The sequence below is a fragment of the Chiroxiphia lanceolata genome, chromosome 1 (assembly GCF_009829145.1).
Source record: "Chiroxiphia lanceolata isolate bChiLan1 chromosome 1, bChiLan1.pri, whole genome shotgun sequence".
Lineage (NCBI taxonomy): Eukaryota > Metazoa > Chordata > Aves > Passeriformes > Pipridae > Chiroxiphia > Chiroxiphia lanceolata.
The window spans coordinates 33991196-34016703 of NC_045637.1; the positions used below are offsets into that span (position 1 = coordinate 33991196).

The window sequence follows — 25508 nt, forward strand, 5'->3', positions numbered from 1 at the left end:
GATGACATTAAGGCTTTACATGTCAAATGGGGTGCAGTTTACCTTGGCTTTCTCAGATTTACTTTCCACAGTGTTACAGAACTGCCTCACTGAAAGGTCAGGTATGCACCAGCACTGGTGTGTGGGAAGTGGCGTCTGTGTGTGTCAACAAAAGTGAAAGGGGGGGGATCTTGATAGTAAGATCAGCTCCATTGTTTTCTGAAACATCATCCTCAGTTGCTTTTGGTGTGCTGTAACTCCAAAATCTAATGTGTAAAAATGGATTTGAGAGATTGCCATGCTGATCTGCTGGCACCCTGAGAGTAGAGATTGTGCCTATTTTACATCCATGACAGGTCAGTCCCGTCCTTGCTCTATGGATCAGGATACTGTCATTGCAGAGTGCTGCGAGTTGCAGCGGAGCAATGGAAATAAGCATGAGCCAGGAGATAATCTCTCTTTGTTTCATTCTTTTTTACTCTGTAATAGCCGTGTGGGGTTGTGGATGCAGAGGGAATGAAATGTGAAAGCATTCTTTAAAGTATCTGGTGAGAACTGTGTCCTTTTGTTTATTTGGGGTCATTGAATATAAAATTGGTTTTCATTTGAGAGGGAGAGATCCACCTTAAGGAAAGTGTTTTACTTCATCACAAATTCTTGATTTTTCTCTGAAAATTTACTTGAATGGAAACAAAATTTGAACAACCCTCAGTAAAAAAAACATTTAAAAATTATGTTCTTTTTTGATATTCAACTGCTGTCTTTCAAGCCTGTAAATGCTGTGACCTGATCTAAATGTGGACCCTTATTGTTGGGTCTGCAGGATTAAGAGGAATCAGGACAGGTGCAGAGAGTTGCATGGGTACTTCTGGTTTGTTACACTGGCTCTTATTCCTTGGGGACAGAAATAACCCTCTTGATCATCTTATATGTATGTGTAAATCATGGCTGCCAGTACTTTGCATTGTTTGTATGCACAAATACATAAATGCAAAATATCGATAGCCATGATTTAAAACATTTTTGTCAGATTTTTGTTTTATTGAGTTTGTGTCTGTAGTGAGTTTGTGTGCATGAGCATGCAAAAATATTAGGTGCACATAGAATATCTTCTGTTATATTTCTATAGTTAAAACAGAACCAATGAACAGCAGTGAGATTGCTACTACACTACCACAGAGGGTCTTTAGACAGTTTCTCAGGATCAGGTAAGGAATAAACAAAAGTCTTAAGCTCAGCATTTTTTCATTTACGATTTTCTTATCCGCGTGGTCTGAACCTGTACACATCTGTTAAAAAGCCGAGTGCATTTTCCAGCTCTTGCCTATTTCTGTTCATCTAAGTGGAAGTCAACAGGAGTTTTGCCTGAGTAAGGAGCATTATAGTATTGGGCTTATTAATGCCCGTTGGTATGTTTGGTGGGAGTCTCACTAGGGAGTATTCTGGCCCAGAGTAATTATTCTCTTTTCTGTGAGTAAACATACCTGCCTCTTGTGATTAGTATTGTAATTGAGGGGTAGGTCTTCCTCATTTATTGTAACTCATTATTGCAAAGGTATTCATTCTTTTGTCAAGCTTCTTTTCTTCTTGGAAGCCAGACACATCTTAGCCTCTGACATAGAGGAGACAAAACACTGTGAGAACAACCTGAGGTGTTTTCACAGTTTTACCTACCTATGGACTAACTGTGGTATTTCTAGCACATAGTTTTTATGGTGTAAATCAAATTAAAAAGGGATCTAATACTATATTGTGGGATTATATTTTATAGAAGCAAAATTTAAATCTAGCAACCAGTCAGGCTCCAAGTAGCTAGCCCTTTCCCAGTCTTGTCACAGCCTCCATTTTCTGCACAAGCTGTTGAATATGAAAGCATCAAACCTGAAAGCCCCTCAAAAGGTTTCTAGAGTATTTTAGTTTCTGAAAGAAGAAAAGACAGTGTGTTTAATTATGTACGTCTGTGGTGATTAGACTAAAGGTTGGACTGTAACATTTGACAAGTCTGCAGCCTCACAGACCGCAGAAAATAAAAATTATCAGGCATGGAAGGCACGAAAGAGGTTCCTTGCTTCCCTACATGCTTCACAAGCACTTCTGGAGTAGAAAGATGATGGATTTTCCCTGTAGCTGGCCAGGAAAGGGGTAGCTGGCGGAGGGTAATTATGCGTGCCTTGTTTATTTCCAAGTACTTAGCAGTGGGCCTGTTGTTTCTCTGGCTGTCCGATTTTACAGTAGTCTCATAACCTGCCACTGACCCCTTCCTGGCAAAGGCTTCCAAACACCTTGGGACCTAAAGGAGAAGTGACACCCAAACAGAAACCAGAGAGGGAAGGGCTCCCAAAAATAACGCCCTGAGCAGAGTATGCCAGCACACCCGCCACACTCCCGGCAGCACCCAAAAATACTGACGGGAATGGGGATGGGTTGGTGTAAGGATCTGTGTCAGCAGCGCGGGGCTGCCAGGGGAGCAGCTCATGGTGCAGCCACCTCAGCTCAAGTGTTTCACTAACAACATCTGCACCTTGTACATCTTACGCAACGCTGGCTGATTTGAAGGTCTGAAAGCATTTGGAAGCAGATAAGGTGGAGGAAAGAGAAGGAAGTGTAATATGGTAATACATAGTCTGTATCAGGAATTATTTTTTTTTAAGAAAGAGGCACATGCTCTGAAGCTGGCCATATGTTTTCAATCGAAGCACGCATAAAGCTCCTTCATAAAATGTAGGTCTTAAAAATTCTAAAAGTTAATAAAATGTTGCACTTGAGATATCAACAACCCTTTGAAAATATGAAGGGAAATGTTTCCATTAGGAAATAGGTTGTTTGAATTGAAAATGTTGTCTGTGCAGCCAAAGATAAACTATCGTTCAGGAGTTGTACAAAGGGGCAATTTAGTATTTGAGATTTGCGATCAAGATTTTAATGTTAAGCATTCTTGTGTAGTTCCTGATAAAATATTATTTTCTATCTAAGGTATCAATGATATTTGAATTTAATTAAACTCGTTAATACTCTGAAATTCTATTAGGAAAAATAATATTTGTCTTTGGTGTGTGTATTTACACTTCTGTGTGCTTTCTTTTCTCCTTGGTGCAGCAATTGGAAGCAGTGGTTTCAGCCCAAGACAAACACACCAGTTCTCCCCACCACAGATTTACCCTTCCAAGTATGATGTCTTTTAAAATAATAATAGTACTAGTAATAATAAGTGAAATAGCCAGATTTTAACATCATATAAAATAATAATTGGGTCCATCTGTTAAGCCATAATTTAAACCACAGCAGCTTCTAGGGAAAAATATGTGTTTTTTTTTTTTAATTATAAGAATGTATTTGAAAAATATCTGTAACTTCTTATTTTACTTTTTTTTATTATTGATTTCTTATTGTTATTTTGTCTATGTCTTATAGTTTCTGTTGTCTAGCATGGCCTATGATTATGTGTTAATGAAGTAGCAGGATATATTAAGACTAAAAATAAGTACATGCATGTCTGTCTAATGCAGTGTTTGTCTTATTTTCTGTCATTTGTAATCAATAGCAGACCCTACCCACATTCTTCCTACCCCCTCTTCACAAACGATGGCTGCATATGGGCAGACACAGTTTACAACGGGAATGCAACAAGCTACAGCTTATGCCACTTACCCCCAGCCCGGCCAACCCTATGGAATCCCTTCATATGGTAAGAAATCACATCTGTGTTATTTTACTCCTGGGTAAATATTCTTTAGAAGATTATGTGACTCTTGTGTTAATACTTAGTGAGAAAGCTGCGCTCTAGAGCATTTCTTGTGAAAGACTGGTGATTCTCCACGTTCAATGGCTGATGCTTTAATTTATGTATTAAAGAGCTAAGAAGGTACTCAAGAGGATGAATCCATTTGGGGATCAAGGAGAGAGGTTCATTAGCTTTTTACTGGTGATATCAGAAAAACAGCACTGAAATAGGAAAAGAGATCCGTGGGCTTCCATTAGACAGGCATGGCCCCTGGTGACTTGCTGAGGAGCTCTGCTCTCCAGCAGTGCGATAGGTTACCTTGGTACATAAAGGTCTGAGTTTCAGCTGATACAGATCACTGGAATCCAGATGAATCCATGAAGCTGTGCTGATTTTCAGCAGGCAAAAAACTGATTCAAAAGGACCCCCCCAAAAAAAAAAAAAAATCTCACTTTCCAATGTTTTAAAAATCCCTGGAGGTGAAAATTGAGGTAAATTGACACTAAATCTCTGTCTGCCTGATGAAGGAGATAGTACTAAGTAGCAAATATTTCCAAAAAAATTTAATTTAAAACAAGCTGCTGTGGGTGAGACCATTTTCCTGCCAGACTGTCTGCTGGCAGACCACATAGCAGTGCAGCAGCAAGGATGCATTATTAGAAAATAGTCCTCATATTCCTCTGGGGGAATATATTAAAAATATACAATCCACATGCTTTGAGGAGTAAAGATACATTATGTAAAGATACATTCAGATAGTGTAAGTTTTATACAAAAATGACAGAACTCATCATAAAAGCTGTTCCATTTAAAATTGTTAAAAGTTTTAACTGCAAAACTGGTGAATCTTTCATCCTGAAATCTGCAAGTTGAAATCCACTGGATCTCAAGTATATCCTATAGCAGACTATTGTGAACAACAGGTAAAAAAAATACCTTATTATTTCCCCTTACTTTAAAATATGCTTCTAAACATAAATTGGATGTTTCAGATCAAATCCACATATTTTAAACTTACATTATGCAGATGGGGAGTCTTACACATACATAAAACCTCCTGTTGCTGATGAGAGCTGTTGCTAATTCCATCTGGATCAGGTGGGTGATAACAGACGATCCCTTTCCCCACCATGCTTTTTTTGACCTGTTTCCTGCGGACACCTCGTGTTCATACTTGGCTGACTGTGGAGCTTGGGCAACTCAAACACGTCTTTTTTGTTTTTTTGCTTGGTTCCTCTGGATGAAATCCTGACCTCACTGAAGTCAACTCTAAAATTCCCACTGACTTTAGCCAGGCCTTGATTTCACTACTTGAATTTAGCTGTCTCGCTGTCATCGGAGCTGTAATTGAGATTGCTTTACTTGGCAACTGCTCTCAGGGGTTAACATGCCTGCCTGCTCTTTTGTTTTGTTTTGTTTTCTTGCCTAGTCCATCCCCACACCTAAGACTTTAAATAATTTTGCCTAACATTTTACATTGCAGAGCTGATTTTGACCACTGAAGCTCTCAGTTTATAAGCAAAGTAGATTTTTATGTGTTTATTCTTTTCAGACAGTGATTTGTGGCTTGGACTAAGGTGTCTTACTGATGTACGGTATTGGAGCAATATTTAAAAGCAAATAACTATTAATAAATTTAGGACCTAGCATCATATGTATTTTTTGCACATCATATAATCTATGCTCCTAAATTAAATTATGCAGGGAGCGTTGGATGCTCATTTGCAACAGGCAAGAACTGAAACCTTGCTTAGAGCCAAAATTCTTCTCTTTGGTCTGCAGCTTAGGCCTCATGTACCCTCTGTCTTACCTTTCTTTCACCCAGGCAGAAATCTTCCACTTCCATCAGGTATAAAGAGAGAAGACTTATGACATGTGTGAAATGAAAAACTGAGTTGAGGGGGGGGGGGCTCTTTCTTTTTGTTTCTTTACTCTGGGTCTACTGGAAGAAAAAGTATTCATGAATTCCTGTATCAGCCTTTCTCAAGTTTTCTCTCTAGGGCAAAGTTTGGGAAGATGCTGTCTCAAACGCACCTCTATTCTTCATTTTTCCACTTCCCCACCTCCACAGCAGTGCAGCCATGCAGGCAGGAAGGGGGGTGGAGGAGAATGCCATTGACAGCTGCTGCCCAGGGGCTCCTGGCTCTGCTTCATCTGCAAAGCCCCTGAGGAGGTTGGAGAATTTCCTGAAACTCTTTCCTCCTGCCTGCTCCAGCAGCAGCTTCTAGCAAAGGCCTTGCTTACCAACTTCTTTGCTTTCCAGCTCCTGGCAGTCCCCTTGTGTTTTCTCACTCTCCCTTCCCGCTTCCTTGCATACATTAGACTTGAGAAAAGAAGGGAACATCAAGGTTTGATGAGTGAAGGCCTTCAGGATGAGAGCAGGTGGGAAGAGTAAGTCTCAGGAGATGAAAGGCTCTTCATAGCATGGAGGTTTGCAAAAGGGCATATGAGTGCCAAGTTGTCTTCACTCAAGTGGCATCCTCCTGCTGCTGCCTTTGATCGTCTCCTCCCACTTGGTCTGAGATGGACAATTAAATCACACTGTTAAAAAAATTTAGACTACAAATTTAATTCTTGATTTAGTCAAACTTTCTCTAAGCAATATTTAATCAGCCTTTCAGAAGTCCTTAAACAGACAGCAAATAAGGATCACTGATACCAAATCATCCATAGGAGGAGTTTCCCCTTGAAAATGAGGTGTCAGATTTGTCATTGGGACAGTTTAATTGTAACATAAAACAGAAGAAGCAAGTAGCATCAGAGAAAAACAAGCAAACAGGGATAATCTGGCAGTTAGCAGGTCTGGCAGAAGGAATTAAGGGTAAATAATGACAGCAGTTGAAAAATAATTATTTAGATGGCAAAATATGCTGCCATTTATTTAGGGAGGTATTGAAGTTTTGCAAACATAGTAACTTCTCAGCCCTTTCCTACCTTCAAACACTGTTGAATATTGTTTTAAAAATCCAACCAGAAAATGGACTTAGATTAACAGTAATTTTCAAAGGAATGTTACTAATTCACACTTAGACACTTCAGTTCAAATATCGGGGTTTCTGAACAATGAGGTATCACTGAATGCCACAGTGAAACCTAAGAATATTGTATCACTTTTCCATTGCTTTGGCTATAATTATTTTTAAATGGTGGTTCATGTTGGGACAACCTTATAATTAAAACTAAGAGACAGAGGCTAAACTGTGTGAATTTCCTCAGTATTTTACTTGCTGATATTTACTTGCTTGTTGCCTTACAAATTGGGGAAGAATCACTGAACTTGGGAAGCAAGTCGTTATTGATCGGACTTCAGATTTTTTAATTAAGTTTAGAAATGAGTGTGTAATGTGATGTGTAATGGATTTCCCTGTCAGTGCAGATTAATGACTCTGCTATTTTTTCCCAGTTTGGGAGGCTGCTTCAGGAATAGTTCTTGTCTATTAGGTTTTATGTTAAAAGACTGAATGCCTCCTATAGTGTTTAATTAGCTTTGAAAAATCATCGTCACACTTAATACTGCTAGTTCTCTTTATCCACTTCTAATTCCTTAGAAATTAAGGAGCACTAGGAGCTGTGTAATTTTCATGTAGGAATATTATACGATGCAAATCTCAATTATGTCGTTAATGGGTAGATGGCAGGAGAGCTTGGCTATGCTATGTTTCATTAAAATCATATAAAGTTGCTAATCTACCTCTGTGAATGTCATGAATATGGAAAAGCTTGCCTCTGGCAGGAAAGGAAAACAGGAATAATGCAACTTCCTGTTCATGTATAATTTCTTTTGCAGTTATTGGAAACACAGTTTTGAATTTAACCTCTCCCTGGTGAACTTCAGTTTTCCGTGTGCTTTTAGACTGCTTTTACCCTGTTCATTTGTGCATGCTCTCGGTATTTGTTCTCTCATGAAAGCAATAGTAGTTGTATGTTAAAAGTGCTGTTAATTACGTGATTTTATTTTCCATCCCTGTTTGAATATGAAAATAGATCTGCTGTCACTAACTGATTTAGGTGCATTGTGGGCAGGCATCAAGACAGAAGGTGGATTGGCACAGTCACAGTCACCTGGACAGACAGGATTTCTAAGCTACGGTGCCAGCTTTAGCACACCTCAACCTGGACAGGCTCCCTACAGCTACCAGATGCAAGGTCTGTATAAACAGATATTACCATTAATTAGATACAGTTAATGCTATGGGGTGTTTCTTTTTCTTCTTATTTCTTTACATTCCTAATAAAAATTAGTGTCTGCTTGAGCACTTACCTCTGATGTTATTGCAGTTGGAGCTGAAATTATGATTGCCTTTGTTGAGAGCAGTGACAGACCAGCTCTTAGCAGTTTGGAAGATCCCTTCCTTCATTAATTTTAAATAGTGAAGTGTTCTAGTGTTATTACATAAAAATGTATCTCCAAATAACAATAATTTAGAGTTTAGCAAACAGTGAACGAGACAAAGCGAGTCCTGGAAACGTGTCAGGATTATGGATTTAGGAAGTGCCAAATAGAATTTGACACCTGAGTGTGTTCGAGAAGGGACAAGAAGATAAAAATACCTACTGCAGCTGTGGAGGTGCCTAAGTAATGATTGAAGTCTGTTTCTTTGAAGTCTATTTAAAAGCTGTAAGTTTGTATGTGCAGGCTTATTATCAATTATGTTTTGTAGCCTTTCTTGCCTGTTAGTTTTACTTAATATCTTTCCACCTTGTTCTCACAATTCCTTTTTCCCTTTTTTTATCAAGCAGTCACTGGGTGTTCCTGGTTCTGGATTTTGGACCACTTTAAGGATTTTAAAAAATCTTTGATTACCAGAAATAGCTAATTTTGGATGTCCACTGCAGGCCTTTTCACTCCTGAATTTGTCAGTAGGAATCAGATGTCTTGCAGATTTTAGAATTGTGGAAATATGTGATCACTCACAGAATTGGACCACATTTTTTTTTAAGTTTAGCACCTTTCTTTATTGTTATTAGCTCAATTTAAACTGTGCTCCATCAAGTAAACACTCCATGAAATGTCTTGAAGCAGAAGTGCTTTCAGAGATAAGTGAATGAGGTTTTGCTTTTGTTCCACGATTTTAAGGTATATTGATCCAGTCTTTACTCAGACACAAAAGTGGTGGGTTTTGTTGCTCTTTTTTTTTAAATCCCTTTTTGAACTGTGTGTTGAGTAGCTCTGTAGGGCAGAAGTGACCAGCTGATATCTGAAGTATTGATGAATTGTAGTGTGCTCTGACAAGTAAGAAGGATAGATCAGAGTAGTGTGCAAATTTCGTCTATGTGAATAATGATGATCTTCTACTCATCAGTGTAAATATAACCATGAGCAGGTATTGGTTTTGCTTTCAGCAGATAGCTATACAAAAACTCAAACAAAAAACTCACACCTGCCCACCCTCCCAGCCTCTCTGTAGGAGAGAGCTCAAAATACTTGCCAGCAGCAGCTACAAGGAATTTCTGGATCAACATTTCAGCTCTTAAGGAACTGATAATTCACGATCTCTAGGAATAGGTTTTGAAAAATCATGTCTGTGTTGCCCATAATTTCTGTTGCAGTAGCCTCCATGCCGCAGTCCTACACAGAGGATCCTGTTGTGCTAACCTATATAGCCAAATGAAAACACAGTCCTATGGAAGTTGGAGGCTAAAATAAAACACACAGGCTAGAAGGGCCTAGTGTAACAATAAAGCTGACACTGTTTAGCGATAATAAACAGTCGGCACCCCATATGGTTGTCTAACACCTCTGAAGTTGTTTTTTGTAAGATACAGAGGAGAGGTATATCAATAAAATGGGATTTTAGGCAGGAAAGTGAAGTAGTAGTTTTGCAGATGTTGTGGGAAACTCATTCGATAGAGAGAAGAAAGGGGGGGCAGCGTGGGATAACATGAGAAGGTGTTTGTTGGAAAATGGTAAGAGTAAGTGAATGCTGACATTTCGTAGATAGCCTGCACATACAATGTAGAACGGAGCTAGGACTCAGTCATGGACTGCATAGAGGTCTGCCATAGAGGGTATTGTTTTGTTTTCTGCAATATGCAAATGTGTATAAGATCAGAATTGTCAAGCTCGGGAAAGGGTGTCAGTTGTCAAGAGATGGAACAGTAACATCTTGGAAAGCATTTCAGCTGTACACATTGAAAAGCAAGGATCTAAAAATATTCTTCAAAAAGAAATGTGTTAACGATGACCCAGTTGTGAAGTTTTAACAAGAAGAGAGTCGGAGGCATTGATTTCATGATGCTATTGTCTGCAGGGCTGAGGGAGGAGGGGGTCTGAGCCTGGGTTCTGCCCCAGCTGTGCTGTGCTTGGGCTGTGAGCTGCCCACCTCTGGAAGTCAACAGATCACTGACAATCTGGCTTGGGCAGAAGAACCACAGGTCAGAGTTGGGTGGTCCCTGTGGTGTGTATGTTCTTTCTGTTGTACTCATAAACAGCACAATGTGGGGTGAGGGAAGGACTGGTCTTCTACAGAAACATTAGAGACCATAAGAATGGAACGTTTCAGATGAAAATATTGGTGGAATTGTTAATTGCTAAGTAGAAAAGAGTCACATTGCTGAACAAGTCTTTCTTGCAGTTAAATGTTTGACAGTATATGTGTATACTATACATGAGAATATATATGTCTTTTTTATGTTTTCATTAGGCTAACTTTTGTATTTGAAATAACTTTAAATTGACTTAATTCTTCCTTTAGGTTCAACAGCTGTTAAAGTAAACAGAAATATTTGTTTCCCTTTCCTCATTTAGTTTTGGAAGAAGAACCTATTCATAGTTTCAAAGGACAAAATTTATTCTCATGTCAGAAAATAGGGTTAGTGCTGCTGCTGTTAAGTTGTTTGTGCAGAAACTTCCAGAGAGGAAAATGAGTTCCTTCTCCCTTTCCCCTCTAGCACTATAAGGCAGGCTGCAGCCTCAGCCTTGTCATAGCCTGCAATAGCCATTCTTCATCTCCTGCGTGCAGCTGCTGAGCTGCTAAATGGAGATAATGGATCCCACAACCTACTTCACAGCCATGCGTTACATGACAGCGTGCTCGGGGCCCTGCATTCTTGCCTGCAGTAAAGGGGATTTCCTAGTGGCCTTGCAGTTGTCATGCTCGTGTTCCCTGACTGGGGTTACCTCGTGCTCAAAAGCTTTGGAGTTAATGCTCGTTCCTCTCCCTGGGGTGAATGTCTTCCTGCAATGTAGAGACTCTGCCTCGCGGTGCGTGTGCAGCCAATTAAATCCAGTGCTTTTCCTGACCCTGCTGAAATTACAGCGTGATTAGTCACTGAACAATAGTGCAGGGAGAGACTGCCAACTTTTGAAAATTATAAGGAGAATCACTGCCTGGACTCCGTGCTCAGGTTATTCTGGTAATCGGGTTTTCGTTCGTTACAAATTTATCATCCCTGTAACAGGAGGTGCATAGGGGAGAGGGTGAGAAGAGGGCTCAGGCAGTTCTGCCACCCCATCTCCCCACTCCCCCCGCCCTTACTTAACGAATGTGTTTCTTAAGCTGTTTTTCATATAAGTTGCTTCATAGATGTTGAAAGACCACTTACATGACTAATGGCTGTGGGAATGGGCTGTTGTTCCTATATAGGCAGAGTTATAAGGATTGCTCGGTGAGGATAAATGAAGTGGAGAAGGGCTGGGGGGAGTGGCAAGGAAAGACCTCCATTTGCAACTGTCTTATTTGAGTATCCTTTGATTGTGATTAAAGATGGCTTTTACCCTGCACTCGAGTATCCTACTGCTGGAAGGGTAGGATGCCTGTGATGAGCACCAGCATTGTTTTAGTTACCAAGACTGTGACGATTAACTATCCAATTGGTTTGGGAAATCAACCATAAAAAAGTAAACACTAAGGTATTTGGTTATTATTATACAGTATAAAAATATTGTGCTGGATGGCTAACCAGTTACTAGGACAACAAAGGAGAGTTTGCCAAGGATTTTTAAGCACTGTAAGCAAACGGAAGAAACCTTGAGTTTAAATAGCCCATCTGGCCGTCTTTGGCATTCCCAGGAGAGCTGCACTAAACTTCTGCCACATACATTGTACCCTGATGATAGATATAGCCCATGGCAAGGAGACTGAGCCAGGAAAGGAAATGGACTCCTGTGGCCAATACACGGGGGGTGACAGCATCCCACGCCTCGCGGCAGCGGCACAGCAGCAAGCCCTGTGCCTGGAGCCTGCACCCTAGTCCCAGCAGGGTCTGTCAGCCTTCTGACGCTGACTGGGATTCCCAGCTTTAATGTGGGTCAGAGCTCTTGGCAAAATAGACCTTTGACCTGCAATTTACAGCTTTTATCACATTTTAAAGCTACGTAGCTGGCCAAGTTAGAGCAGTAAATCTCGTGCATTTTGTAATGATTATTATTTTATATTTGCTCAGTTAAGACAGGACAGCAGCTCTATGCCATATTATGGCTGAATACTTAAAAACCAAATGGCAACATTGAAGTATTTTAAAAAGAACTTTAGGCCTGTAGTTCTGGGTGGCCCACGGAGCTGTTTCTGAGAAACCTGCTTCATGTTTGTTACGGTCTAGGAGACCCCTACCCTCCTCCCTAGGAGCCAGTGCTGACCATGAGATGAAAGAGAGAGATCTGCAAGTCAGTATGTGTGTGTCTTTGTCTGAGAGGAGAGATGCTGGCTGGCATGTGATTACTTTACTCATTTGCTCTTGCAAATTATTTGCCAAATTTTTGACAGAAGCTAACATATTCCTCAAAAAAGCCTTTGTTTTGTTTTTTTTTTCTTATGAGAGACCTTTTATATCGCCTTTATATCTTTTTTTAGAGTGACTCAAACTGTGCACCTCTAAAACCTGTGTTTGAATGTATTACTGCATCACTCAAAAATATCTACAGAAATAAAAAGAGACACAGTGACTTACATTCTTCCAGCCAAAGCACTATTAGAAATAAAATTTCATTTCAAAGTTTTGCAATTTAAAATATTTTTCAGCTGTATTTTGGCTCTGGGGTTTGTTATAATAAAAAAAAAATAACATCTGTTTTCCAATTTTAAATTAAATTTAAAACAACATGTTTTTCTCATTAGTACTGTTTATCTGTACTATCTGCTAAACTTGGATGTCAACTCTTCTGCTGAAGTAATCTGATTTTAGTTCACAGGATTAGTAGCATCTATGAACAGCCACAAAGCTTTTGCATTAATAGAAGATACAAGAGAAACGTTTACAGTCATTATCATATGTTAAGTTTAAGATTCATCATTTACTCCCATTGCTGTTGGACTTCACATCTCCTTCTTTGTTTTAGACTTAGCTTGTATGTGCTTTTAGTTACTTTTGCAGTCAAAGCATGTAAATATTTCCCTTCTGACTTCTCATAGGTAGGATACCTATTGGTTTTGAGGTTTTTTATTTAAAGAAGTAGATAGCTCACAATTGTCCTTAGGTGATTGTACTAAGCATGCAGCCCTGCCTGCATTCTGTGCCCTTTGGAGTTGAAAGAAACGTCACTTTTCCCAATGAGTAACCTCTGCATAGAATTTGGTTGTTAATTGAGGTTTTGTTGGATGTCTCAGAGGATTGGTGCATCTGTGTGCCTGGCTCTCTGTTGATTTTCATCCCTCCTTGTCTCCTTTGCTCACCTGCAAGCTTTTGCTCCCAGGCTTTCTGTATATCTTCGCGCTAAGGCAGGTTTGGTGGTGAGAGAGGCTGTAAACAACTTGTGTGTGCTTTAATAATCTTTGCTGGGTGGTGTTCTCCTGCTGGACAAGTTCAATAGGTTGCCTGATTACGGACTTTCTGGTGGCTTATGTAGCTTCACCCTGTGCATCCATATGCCTGAGCTGGTGGCTGTGTCGCTCCCGGGTTATAACCAGTGAGGGCAAAACAGCTAAAAGGGGGTTGCTGCCCTTTTAGTGGAACAGCTTCTCAGGTTGGGTGTTAAACCTGAGAGCCCCATCTGTCTCGTTTTGGTGGCTCATGAAAGCAGGAGGAGGGAGATGAAGACAGTAATTCAGTATGTGAGCTAAATTCAATCTTGGGTCTCCCTTCTCAGAGATACTTTTTTTCCTTGTGTCATGCCTAATAGACTCTATCAAAAAAGAAAAGATTTGCAGCCCAAGGCCATATTTGATCGATTAGTGAATCCTAATGGCTTTGCAGTTGGACTGAGCTGTTTGGAGCAGGGAGTTATGGCTTTTGCTGTTTCTGTGAGGGACTGAGGCTCAGCAAGGGAGAGGACACAGTTCTCAAAGGTGGAAGGAGAAACAAAGCCAGTGGGCTTTCGTGAGTGGAGATGGCATCTCTTGGGACAAGGCTTGCCATTATTGTTCAACAAAAATGTAAAGAAACCCTCATTACTTCTACGATGGGGTATTTGGAGGGGTGGGATAGCCTAATATTCAATCAGAGCTGAGGTGGTTCCAAAATTCCTGTCTAAATTTCAAGGGATTTTTTTATTGCAATAATGAAACACACAGTGTAGGAACTGTGAATTATCACTTTCCATATATTAACATGTTGTAGAGCCAAATCAGGCAACATATGGGAAATATTACAAATATGCCATAACCTTATGATATAATCGTGTGATGGAAGTTATTTTCCGATACTTTGTTTTAGTAATGTAGGTAATTTTTCTTTTATTTCAGGCAGCAGTTTTACAACATCATCAGGAATATATGCAGGAAATAATTCCCTCACAAATTCTACTGGATTTAATAGTTCACAGCAGGTAAATTTGTAAATAGGAGCTCAGCAAACTTTGGCCAACTTAGAATTCTCATCCACTGAAAAAATGTAGCCCTTAAATAGCTTATTGAAAGAAATTAGCATCCTTTCAAGTTAAACTAAGGTTTATAAATGTTTTTCTTCAATTTGTTGCCTTCCAATTCTAGAACTAATTGTCTGAGGTTGATGTTCTAATTCACACATCTTCAGCAGTGTGTCTAATTAACTACTTGTATGACAAGACATTCTAAATTATATGCAATTTAGATATTGTTTTACTGTCTCACAGTTTTAGGTCCTATAGCATGTAGTCCAGGAAGCATACGTGCTCAAAGTCTGACATGTGTTTGTGGTTATATTTTGGAATTTATACTAAAAATAGCAAAACTTTGATGGACTATTCATTTGCTTTTTTGTCTTGCAGGAATATCCCTCTTATCCCAGTTTTGGCCAGGGCCAATATGCACAATATTATAATAGCTCACCATATCCTTCACATTACATGACAAACACCAACACCAGCCCTACGACACCCTCCACAAATGCAACATACCAGCTTCAAGAACCACCATCTGGCATCACCAGTCAAGCGGTTACAGATCCTGCAGCAGGTAATTACATGGATTTTATTGTCCCTATGAGGCACGTTTTTGTAAGTTGAAAGGAGATTGAATTGGATTTTTTTTTTTGTGTAGTTGTTGATTTTGTTTTATTATTTCTTAATCCTGAGCCTGTGGCACGTCTTGTACAGATTCTAACAGAAAATAGACTGAAGAAAAAAGAGGATCAGTAAAAGTTTTAAAGCTTGTGCAAAATACAATTTGTTTGTATTTATTTGTAAAGTGCATGTGTTAAAAATTGCAGGGTATGGACAAGTCTTTACACTAAACCAGAACCTTATGTTTTTAAGCTCTGTCTTCATTAAGATAAACTCCTTTGATTTTTCTAAGTAAGACTGAAATCAAGAGGCCTTCAGACCATAGCCCAACTGTCCACTTGAAAGAGAATTTTGTGGTTTTTTACTTTAAGAGGACTAATAGTGCTTGTAATGGGGAGTTGAAATTGCACAAGTGTTTCCATTTTAAGAAAAGATTTTCAGTGACTTGTCCTTTTTCCCAGTTATTTTACCTTTCTTGTTGGAATTTGGCAGTCCTGTACTAGTTGAGATATTTTTGAACATTTATTTCAAACTACTCCAACTGTTTTTTGAAATGAGGGGTGAAAAATACTTTTCACATTATTGAAAAAAATAATAATCCATTTTTTTTAGCAGTTCAAGCATGTCAGTACTTAGTAGATGGCAGAAGTTTGAAATCTGTCAGAGAGAAATTCCAGGGTTGCAGATGTGTTTCTCAGTAATGCAGTGAGAAGCAGCTATGATTTGCAATGGTATCAGGTGATGTTGTTTTGGAGGGGGGATTTTTGGGGGGAAGTTGTTTTTAGTTTTCCTGAAGTATTTGATGGGACTAATCTTCCATGTGCACTGCAAGCTTTTATAATTTGCTAGGCTTCTAGCAAATTTGCTTTTCTGCATGAGTGTGTACCTGAAGAAAATGTATTCAGTTTTGTCTTGTTTGAGACATTTGCTGAAAGTAAATAGGGAGGAAGATACAGATGATGTATGCATTTATATACACGAGGTTGCATATGTATGCAATGTATTTGAGAAAGGAATCTTTCTAAATATATGAATGCATGTTGGAGTCTAGGACATTTAGAATATGTGGATATATGTTGGTGACTTCTTAATTACCCTGCCTTTCACCTTTTAGAAATTTTCACTTTTGTTTTCTTGTGGGTTTATTTGCTTTTTTTTTTGAGTTGCAAACAGTTAAGTTCCTCTTAGCCCAAAACCCAAATGTGATCAAGTTTTAGCTTTTATCAAGATATTGAAATTGAGTTGTTATATCAGGGTCCTGATCTTTTGCAAAATCTTTACATGTTTTTTTTTAAGTCGTTGATACTCCCTAAAAGCAATAGTAAATGCATAAACAACGAGAGGAGTTATATTTTTCCCAAGCTCAAACTTACTGGCTTAAAGGTTGTCTTCCTATTTAAATAGTTTTTTTACTCGGTAAGCCTGGACAGAACTTTTCTATCAGTTCCTTTTTAAGAAGTCTTTTTTTTCCCTCCCTCAAATCCTCTACACTCTTGTTATGAAAGTTTTGTCTAAAAATTTTAAAGAATTTTTTGAGTTTTCTTATGGATGAGTCCTGCACCAAATCCATCTTCTAGTTTGTGCTTTCACGTGTTCAAAGTATATCCATGGGTGCCCTACCACTGCTTGCTTAGCCCTTCCTTGGACATGGGCACACCTCCTTTAGCATTGCTGGGACTGCCATCTCCTTTCCCAAGACATTAAAGATTTAACAATTCTGAAAAGTTCCTTCTAATGGCTTGCAAATAACAACTCTTATGGTTTTCATGGGCTGACTGCCTGTACTAGAGGCAGGGGCACGTTTAGGAACGTGCATGCTGTGGACCACTCTCTATGAGGAGGAGCTAATGAAAGCCATCTTTCTGCTCTCCTTCATCAACGGGGTTGCAGTCAGCAGAAGGTATAGAGCTAGACCCAGATTTTTCCATTTTTCTTTATGCAATTGTTGTTTATGCATTTAAGTTAGGATTCAGCCTATTTAGGCTCCTTCTGTTTTGAGTGGTGAGAGATGAATACCTCTGTTTAGAGTTCGGTTTAACTACAGTCTTAATCCTGAGGTGCCAAAGCATCTCCACTGGTATGAGAGGAGTTTAAGGTGGCTATCAGTGATGGGTTCCTAAGGAACCCAGTGTTCCTAAGGAAACGAGTATTGGGTTCCTAAGGAAAAACTAGGTCAGAACCTTTTGCTACCTCACAAACCTTCAACTCTTTGAAGAACCCCTTGCAAGAAGGAAAGAAAAGACCAGTCAGTGAATCCAGTGCTGTTCTTGCCATTTCCCCTTGGACAGTGTAAATGGTTTTACTTTTTTCCTTGCTGAGGCTTATTGCAAAGCCTCAGTTGAACTCATACAGAATCTGCTCAAAAGACAAAGCAAGGCTGGGGTCAAAGAAAAGAGAGATCAGCATGGAGGAGGGTGGTTCTGGTGGACTGAGGAAAAGTGAAAGGTGTATTCGACAGAAGGAAATTCATACTTGGGTTAAAAAACACAGAACAAAGGGGCAAAATAAGAAAATTTTAATTGCATTTAGTCAAATTTCTGCAGACTGTTTTGCCACATCTGGTTAAGTTAGGCCGCTAATCCTCTACCACAATTGGAATGCTTCATATAAGGAATGGGGGGGGCAGTGGAGAGCCATCACATATAGTAGGATGGGATCCAGCTGCTGAATCGCAGCCATCCTACACATCTTCTATATTTAAAAAAACCATGTAATCTGTGTGGTTGTGAACTATGCCAGGACAAGCACAGAACAGCCTTCAGACTTTACAGAGGCACCAGAATAATTTGACATACATAGGTGGTTCCTATGAAAATGGGCCAGTAAGTGAAACAGAAGAGTCTGTAAGAAATATGTGAAAGAGAAAATAATTATGCTCTTGTGAAATTTTTAGTATAGTTTTGCAGACTCAGAAAGCTCAGACAATTTCACTTGAAATACGTTTAATTCCTTGTCCAAATACAAAATAATCCTTTTATGGTTTCCCTCAGTTCCTAGCTAAATATGAAAGTTTTTGCCATGCAATCCAGGACATCCAGGGATTCCTGCAGAAGAACCTGAGATTTTCCATGCTCAGTGTTTCTTCTTTCTCTTCCCTTGTGTATTTGAAAAATTTCTTGTATCAATCATTTGATTGCACAGAGGTTTATAGTTCTTGTTCCATAAATCAGACATATAAATTAGTGTTATTTTCTTGTGAACAGGAGGTTGCATTTTTCTTAGTGACATAATCAGAAAATTGTTAAGCAAAACAATCTTGGTTGACCATTTCAAATTTTTAATGTGTTCTCTGATTCAAATTTCATTGGAAATTTTGTTCTAGTTCAAAAGGAAGGATTTTCTAAGGTTTGTTGTTTTGGGGTTTTTTTCCACCTGTAAAACTTTTTTGCAGAAGAAAATATTTTCATCAGAATGGCAATAGAATATTAATTTCCTTCTGGGATGAGCTTTCAGTCCATACATGAGTAGATTATCTCAGGTGATTTTTTGTCTAAGCCGTAGTATCTAATGGAAGTAATAATAATTAAAATTATAAAAAAGAATAGAAGTAGACAAATGAGCAAACATTCACTCTCCCTTCCAATATTCACATTCATTGAAATAGGTTCAGGGTGGAAAAAAAGAGGTATTTCTTTATGTTTCATATAAGTAAGCTGTGCAGCTCTTTGCTTCAGGATGTTGTGAATACAAAATGTTTATGCCAGTTCAAACATTGCTTCGACAAACTCAAAGATTAGATTTACACAGACACCAATGTCAATTCAGGAAATTCTTGATGCAGAAAAATCACAGGAGACAGTGGATGAATTAGAGCTGTGTCTATCCTTTTTATGCTTTCTCCCTTAGTTTCCTGCTGTTTGCCCATGTTGAAACTTACCCTGGACAGATGGAGTTTTGACCCCATCCATTATGCCTACCCTGATGTTCTAAAATACCTAAGATTCATAACGTGTATTTCTAAGAGTTAATTTAGAAGAAGACTACCTTTTTCTAAAGCTTTAATAATTTTCTCTTGCATATTTCAATTCTATCATCACAGCTGGTAACAAAAAAATCTCTATTTGTGCAGGGTTTTTCTCATAAATTCAGTCAGAAAAGTTGAATTTATCCCTCTATTTCATATGATGCTGTATTTGTAATTTATTAAACAGTGTTTCTTGCAAGAGAGACTTGCATTGTTCTTGAGATTTGATCTCTTTCAGTTTTCTTGGTTTCTGTAATAAGTATGTTTAATATTTACTGGAAGGTTTGGGGATTTTTTATATTACTCACATACTTCACAATGCAGAATAAAACCCCACAAGGGTTTTTAAGGGAGTGTACCAGCCAACAAAACTTGTTCTCAGCCATGGGTCACCATTTTGCTCTTAGAAACTAAATTTTTTTTCCTTGAACACTATATCACATTTAGTATTGCGAAAGGGAAAGCATCTTTTACAGTTTCTCCTTATCATATTTCATAACAATAAATTAGAGACATGAAAATGAAACAGAGCAAACATACTATATAGACAACTTTTCACTAATATTGTATGAAAACAAATGCTGCTACATTTGCAGTAAATTTCTGGTATTCTAATGTTTGTTGTTTTTCATAAATAAAAATGAAGAATAAATCTAGAAGACTCTGTAAAAAACCAGAGAATTGGATGCAATAATGAATGGCAAAGTACAGCACTGGTTTTACTTTTCTGATAATGTTTGTTCTCCTGTTTTTACATTTAGAATGTAAAACTTTAACTCTTTGGCATTGCATCCAAAAATATATAGTCTGACCCACTGTCACAAAATATACTGAGTCTAAGAGCTTGATGCACTTTTCAGTAGACTCTTTTAAATAGATAAATAGGATGTTCATCATTGTTTTTGCTGGGATTAAAATTAACAATGATTTTAAATTATTTGAAAACAAAACTAATGAGTAAGGAAGAAATAACAGGTACTACTGGCCCATTATAGGATTTTTTCTTCAATACAGAAAGTTGGAGAAAAAAAATCTGGACCATTTCAGGGCTTGTTGGTATAGTTGTTGTCATCCATAGTTTATATATGTTATATGATATACTGTTATTATAATACTTTGTCATTATTTTGAGTATACAATACTAAATCAAAAAGTCAACCAAACCTTGAAATAAATAGGCATTTTTGCCAATATTTTTAATAGACTATTGAGAGTATCTGTCAAGTTTATAATAATATGCTCTTAGTCCTCAATATACAAACTTAATTTTTAAAGTGAAGATTTTGATGTTTGTCAAAACAACAGTAAAAACACATTTCTGTGATCCTACCAGCAGGCATTATTGTATTTCTTGCAATACTTATTTAGAACTTTTACTTACTACTAGTATAGTACTACTTTTTTTATAGAGAAGAAAAAAAAAAAAAAAAATTCCACAATACGTATGTGATTCTGCTGCATTATTTAATCCTGGTCCAGGTTTATATAAGTAGAATAAGTTTGTATAAATGCTCATGAAATTTGTGTTTAGTTTTATTTATGCAAAAGTAAACTTTAAGTATGCAAAAGTAAGAAAATCATAGCATGAGACTGACATATTCAAATTACCCAAATTTTATTTTTGTTCTGGTATACAGGAGTTGAAATAACATTGGCCTAAGGATTTAGGTACTTTATTCAAAATTAAGTGTAAGATTTGATGGCAAGCCATTAATCTTGGCACAATCTAAATGGAAAATATTTGTGCATACCTACTTGCAGAGACATTTGACTATACTAACTATTCTAGACCCATGTCATCCATGTAATTTACATTGTGACATGAGATATGATTACTTTGATAATGTATGTTTACTCTTTTTTGCATACCTTTTCAGTGTAGTAAGGAAAAATCTGACAAAATTTGCAATGCCTTTGTCAACAGCAAAAGCTTTACCCATACACTCACCAGTTGGATTTACCTAGAGAGAGACCTGATTTGGGATTTCTGGGATAGCCAGTTTTCCCTAGATTTGTCATTTGATACTGCTGTACAGTGAAATCAACAGTAAAAAAATACAGCAATTACTTAGGGGGGATTTCCATAACAAACAGAAATGAATTACAGAATGATGTTGAAAAACCTATCTCTGTGGCTGTACTGCCTATTCATAAGCAAAGTTGGGTTTTTTTAATGAGTTGTTGGAAAATTGTTCTGTGTAACAAAACCATCAAAACTGCCCACAGTGATGTATAACAAGGAAATATATGCTCATGAACTGTTATGTCAAGTTGCAGTAATACGGTGCTTTGAGCATAGGGGAAAGTCTGCTACAGTATGGTTTATGTATTTTAGTTAAGCCAGAATGTAAACATTTTATTCCTCACAGTTATGTGTAGTTTTTATCTGGCTTGGTGTGACTGTATACTACAGGGGTTACTACTAGGTCAGGAGCAGGGGAGTACCAGTCACACCTGGAAATAAGACATTTATAGAATCTGGGTTTAAAATGTTTTTTTTTCTGACTAACTAGAGAAGTCAATGTAGGGTCTATTACACTTATCCAAGGTTTGGAAGAGAGAACTCTGAGTGTGTGAAACGGAAACAAGCTGTAACATTTAATGTCTACCTGGGGCAGAGTGCAGAGAGTTGCTATAGCAGGAAGATCTAAAATGATGTGTATGTTCACGGATGCAGAAGAGTAACTATTCCTGCATTATTAAATAATTTTGTGAAAGCATATGCAACACACAGGAATGACTCTAGTGGTTCAGACTGATGGATCAACAAGCCCCATGCTCTGCTGCTTCAGAGGCCATAAGCAGACACCTCAGGAGCAGTGAGAACAGGCTAAACTTGTGTCAGACTTGCCCTAAGCACTTTTCCAGATTCTGTATATTTTTGTCTCAGGGGATTTCCAGAGCTGCTGTTGTTTGTATGTTTAGGATGTGCTTGCATTAGCATTTTAATTTGGAGTAAGGTCTGTTTTGATATGGAGCTTTGGTTCAGCAAAGAGGTCCTAGCGCACCCAGCTGGAGTCCTTCCAGTCAAAGCTAGCCTGGAAGGTGTCCTCCAGAACAGCTCCTAATTCCTCCAGCCCCTATTGAGGATTCTTAGGAGACTAGATGAGGCTGGACCTGATCAGGCTGCACTCAAATGACCTCCCAGGAACAGGCAGTGGAGCCTGGTGATGTTGGCACCACTTGTCTGGTCCCAGAGACCCAGCCTGCTAATGCAGTGTGGCTGTAGCACCCCTGAATGCTTCACTTAGAGGGATGTCTTCAGCCTTCTCTTGAGCCTTTGTAATCTTTTGGGAGCCTAGCATGGTTTTTTTTTGGCAAAAGTGCCACAAATCTCCTAGATTTTATCTGAACTCCTTGTATTTAACCTGGCTGCTGCCAGCTCCTTTTTGTGATCTTGCTTTAGCATTGGATAGGCAGTAGAGACCTAATCCTCACCCCTTTCTCCACTCATTTTGTGGAGGGTAGGGTTTTCTCCTGTGCTTACCTGTGTTTGTGGTGCTCAAGAACAGGATAAAATTAAATTCAGTGCTTTAGAAGCATAATCATTTCACTTGGCTAATATTAAAATATGTCTGGTACCATGAAGTCAGCTGAAGTTGAACAAATTAACCTTTTGCTACCAATGATTGTAGAATAATGGGTGTGATGATAACGTGGTTTGTGGCCCCATAACTTGACTTCAGCAAGTCTTTTCTACCCTGGCAGTTGAATTTTTTCACTTAACAATCTTATAAGCAAACTAGGCTAAAATAGTCTGGCAGAAACTACAGCAGAACGATATAAAGCTTTAAGAAATCGTGTCCAGAGAGAAGTCAGTGAGAGCTCGCTGTTAAAATAGAAGGATGGCTACAGAGCATTCCTCAGTGTCTGCCTTTGGCCTAGCACCATACCACATTTTCATTAATCATTTAGATGACGGAACAGAATGTGTTTGCCTATTAAATATGTAGATGACACCATGCTGAGAGGGCTGTGAGTTCTTTGGATATGGGATGAGAACTCAAAAAATGGAGATGTGATCTGAATAGGAGCAGGTGTGAGGTATACATTTAGGCAGGAATGATGAACTGCACAAATGTGGGATGGGGAATGTTGGCAGCTCCTTCCAGGCTCTACCTTTCCCTGCAGACTGCTTTCAGTACTCCAGATATTAGTGGCACATGGAGTACCCTCAGCCGCTGTTGTTTTTCTTGCTCCAGAATTGTCAGGGCTTGGGCTAGTCAAGGCTCAGGGCTCAGCTGGACACTGTATTCTTTAACTGTGTTTCCTTATGAGGACCTGAGAGCAACCATTGGACAGCGAGCTGGTAACCCAGCCATGCACATGGAGGCTGCTCTGTCCAACAGCCTTAATTCAAATAGTGCATGCTATGGTTTCCCTTTACACACATGGAATAAGTTTCTTGCACACAATGTCATGTTTCCCCCCCGTTGGTTACAGCCATCTGTCACACTGTAACACACTGGTGCCCTGAGTAGACTCAGAAGCTCCAAGTATTAGCAATGTCTCTTATTCGATTCATGTGCAAGGTTTGACCAGGTCTTTGAGAAGCAACCAGTTCAGTGTCACCTCCTCCTCAGAAGATGATATAGGAATCCTGAATATAACATTTATTGGAAATATTGCAGAAAAATCCTTCCAAGTGGTGCCCAGGGAGGGTAGCCTGTGGGACATTCGGGAAATCAAGCTTTGCTTGATTTTGCTTTGCATTATTGTGCCCAGTTTGGAGAGACTATAGAGATCAGAGCCTGGAAAAGAGGATTGTCAGGGAAGGCCTAACCTAACAACAGAGGGATCTGTGAACAGTCTTCAAATGCATGCAAATACAAGGAAGGGAATAAGCTTTCCCGCTCTTTCAGAGATTCAATTTATATTGTTGTAATGAATGCTGAAGTTGAATGTTCTAATGGCACAGCTGTCAAAGCAGCAGAGTAAATTTCCTGGAGAGATCTGTAAGAGCAAGATAGACAAATCTTTCTTGGGAATGATGCAGGTACAGTGGTTCCAAGAAGGGTGGGTTGAAGTCTGCCCAGCCCACTTTGGGGTCCTGAGGTAGGGTTGGGAGTCTTTCTATCAGGTGCTGGTGCATCCAGATTACCTGTGAAAGGGAACTGGAAATGAGCCGCTACCCAAACTTGCAGCCCTGTGTTTGAAATTTTGAATGCAGCATTCTTAAGTGAAAGGTGATCACAAAGATGGAGAGCTGGATGGCTCTTACAAACAGACTTTCTTCCCTGCCCTCACCATGCTCTGCTCTGCATGCTCACTCATTTAGGTCTGCTCCGGTTCATTTGTCATGAAGTTTTGGTTATACTCTTTCCGTGCTGTTTCCTATTTTACTTAGTATTATTGTTACTAATGCAATTTTAATACTGAAAAATTTTTAGTCACAGCACTGCGAGATAATTTTTAGTCTATGAGAATAATTTTTAAAAATGGAAACTGAAGCCATACTCATAAAAACATTGTCAGAGGCCAAGAGCAGCCCTAATTTAAATTAGTCAATTGGAAATGCAATTTTTCATTACATCTAAATTTTAGAGCACATATTTAGATAATTATTGGCCAGTATACCTGTTGAAGAAATTCTGGTTTATTTTACTGTGTTATAATTTATCTCAAGGCGTCTGTGCATTGTTTTCTTTCTTTTTCCTTTTTATTAAAGATTACAATAATAAAAATTGTGTATAGCAGACAAATTGATTGGAAAATTTGTACTAGTTGAGTTATGTTTTCTTATTTTTGGCTAAATACAGTAGGTGAAAGAGCAGCCAGCATTCAAAATTTAACTAGTTTAAATATCTGAAGTGTACATGGTCATAGGAAAAATATATATTATTGGAACATTTATGTTCTTCACTATTTAAACCTCTGTCTTTAGTTATGTAGACTTTCATGGCTGAATGATTTTTGTTGTTTGACACATACACAGAATCACTCTTTTAGTATAGGTTTAGTGTCTTTTGAAGATTCTGTGTTTAACCCTGAGTTACATTTTAACTTGTTGTTCTGCTTTGTTTAATGTAGCCTGAAATACTTAGGTAAATTTATAGTGTGAAATATATAAGATATGCCAATTTTCAATAAGGATAGATTTGAAAGCTGAGCATGAGAATTTCAAGACCTTTTCCTTTCATTCAGCACAAGCAACTTTTATTATTTTGAGTAATTGTACATATGTGGTGTTACACAGATGTCCAGAGTCTCCTCCTTAATCTAACCTTTGACCTCAACAGGATGTTTTCCTAGGAGAAAGAATCACTTGTGTGAGAATTATACCTGTCTGTTCAAGCTGGAATGCCATGGGCTAGGCTGATTAAAATGAAAATACAAATACTCATATCTACTGAACTCTAAAGAGTAGTTAATGTTAACTGAGAAGTAAAATTTAGAAAAAAAATTTCAGCTGCCTTCACTAAAAGAGTGTTTTTAGGAAAAAAAAAATTCACGAGGACTGTTAAAATATATTTGTGAACTTCAGACTA

The 25508-nt window shown here is 38.4% G+C and overlaps 1 protein-coding gene across 1 annotated transcript in view; it reads left to right on the top strand.

Annotated features, from left to right (window-relative positions):
• The window catches only part of EYA1 (EYA transcriptional coactivator and phosphatase 1), a 156524-nt gene that overhangs the window by 83391 nt on the left and 47625 nt on the right, over positions 1–25508 (top strand). The window contains 8 exon segments of the mRNA XM_032705833.1: positions 1109–1157; positions 1159–1187; positions 3076–3145; positions 3521–3535; positions 3537–3664; positions 7709–7846; positions 14320–14402; positions 14823–15009. Coding sequence (XP_032561724.1) covers positions 1109–1157; positions 1159–1187; positions 3076–3145; positions 3521–3535; positions 3537–3664; positions 7709–7846; positions 14320–14402; positions 14823–15009 — 699 coding nt within the window.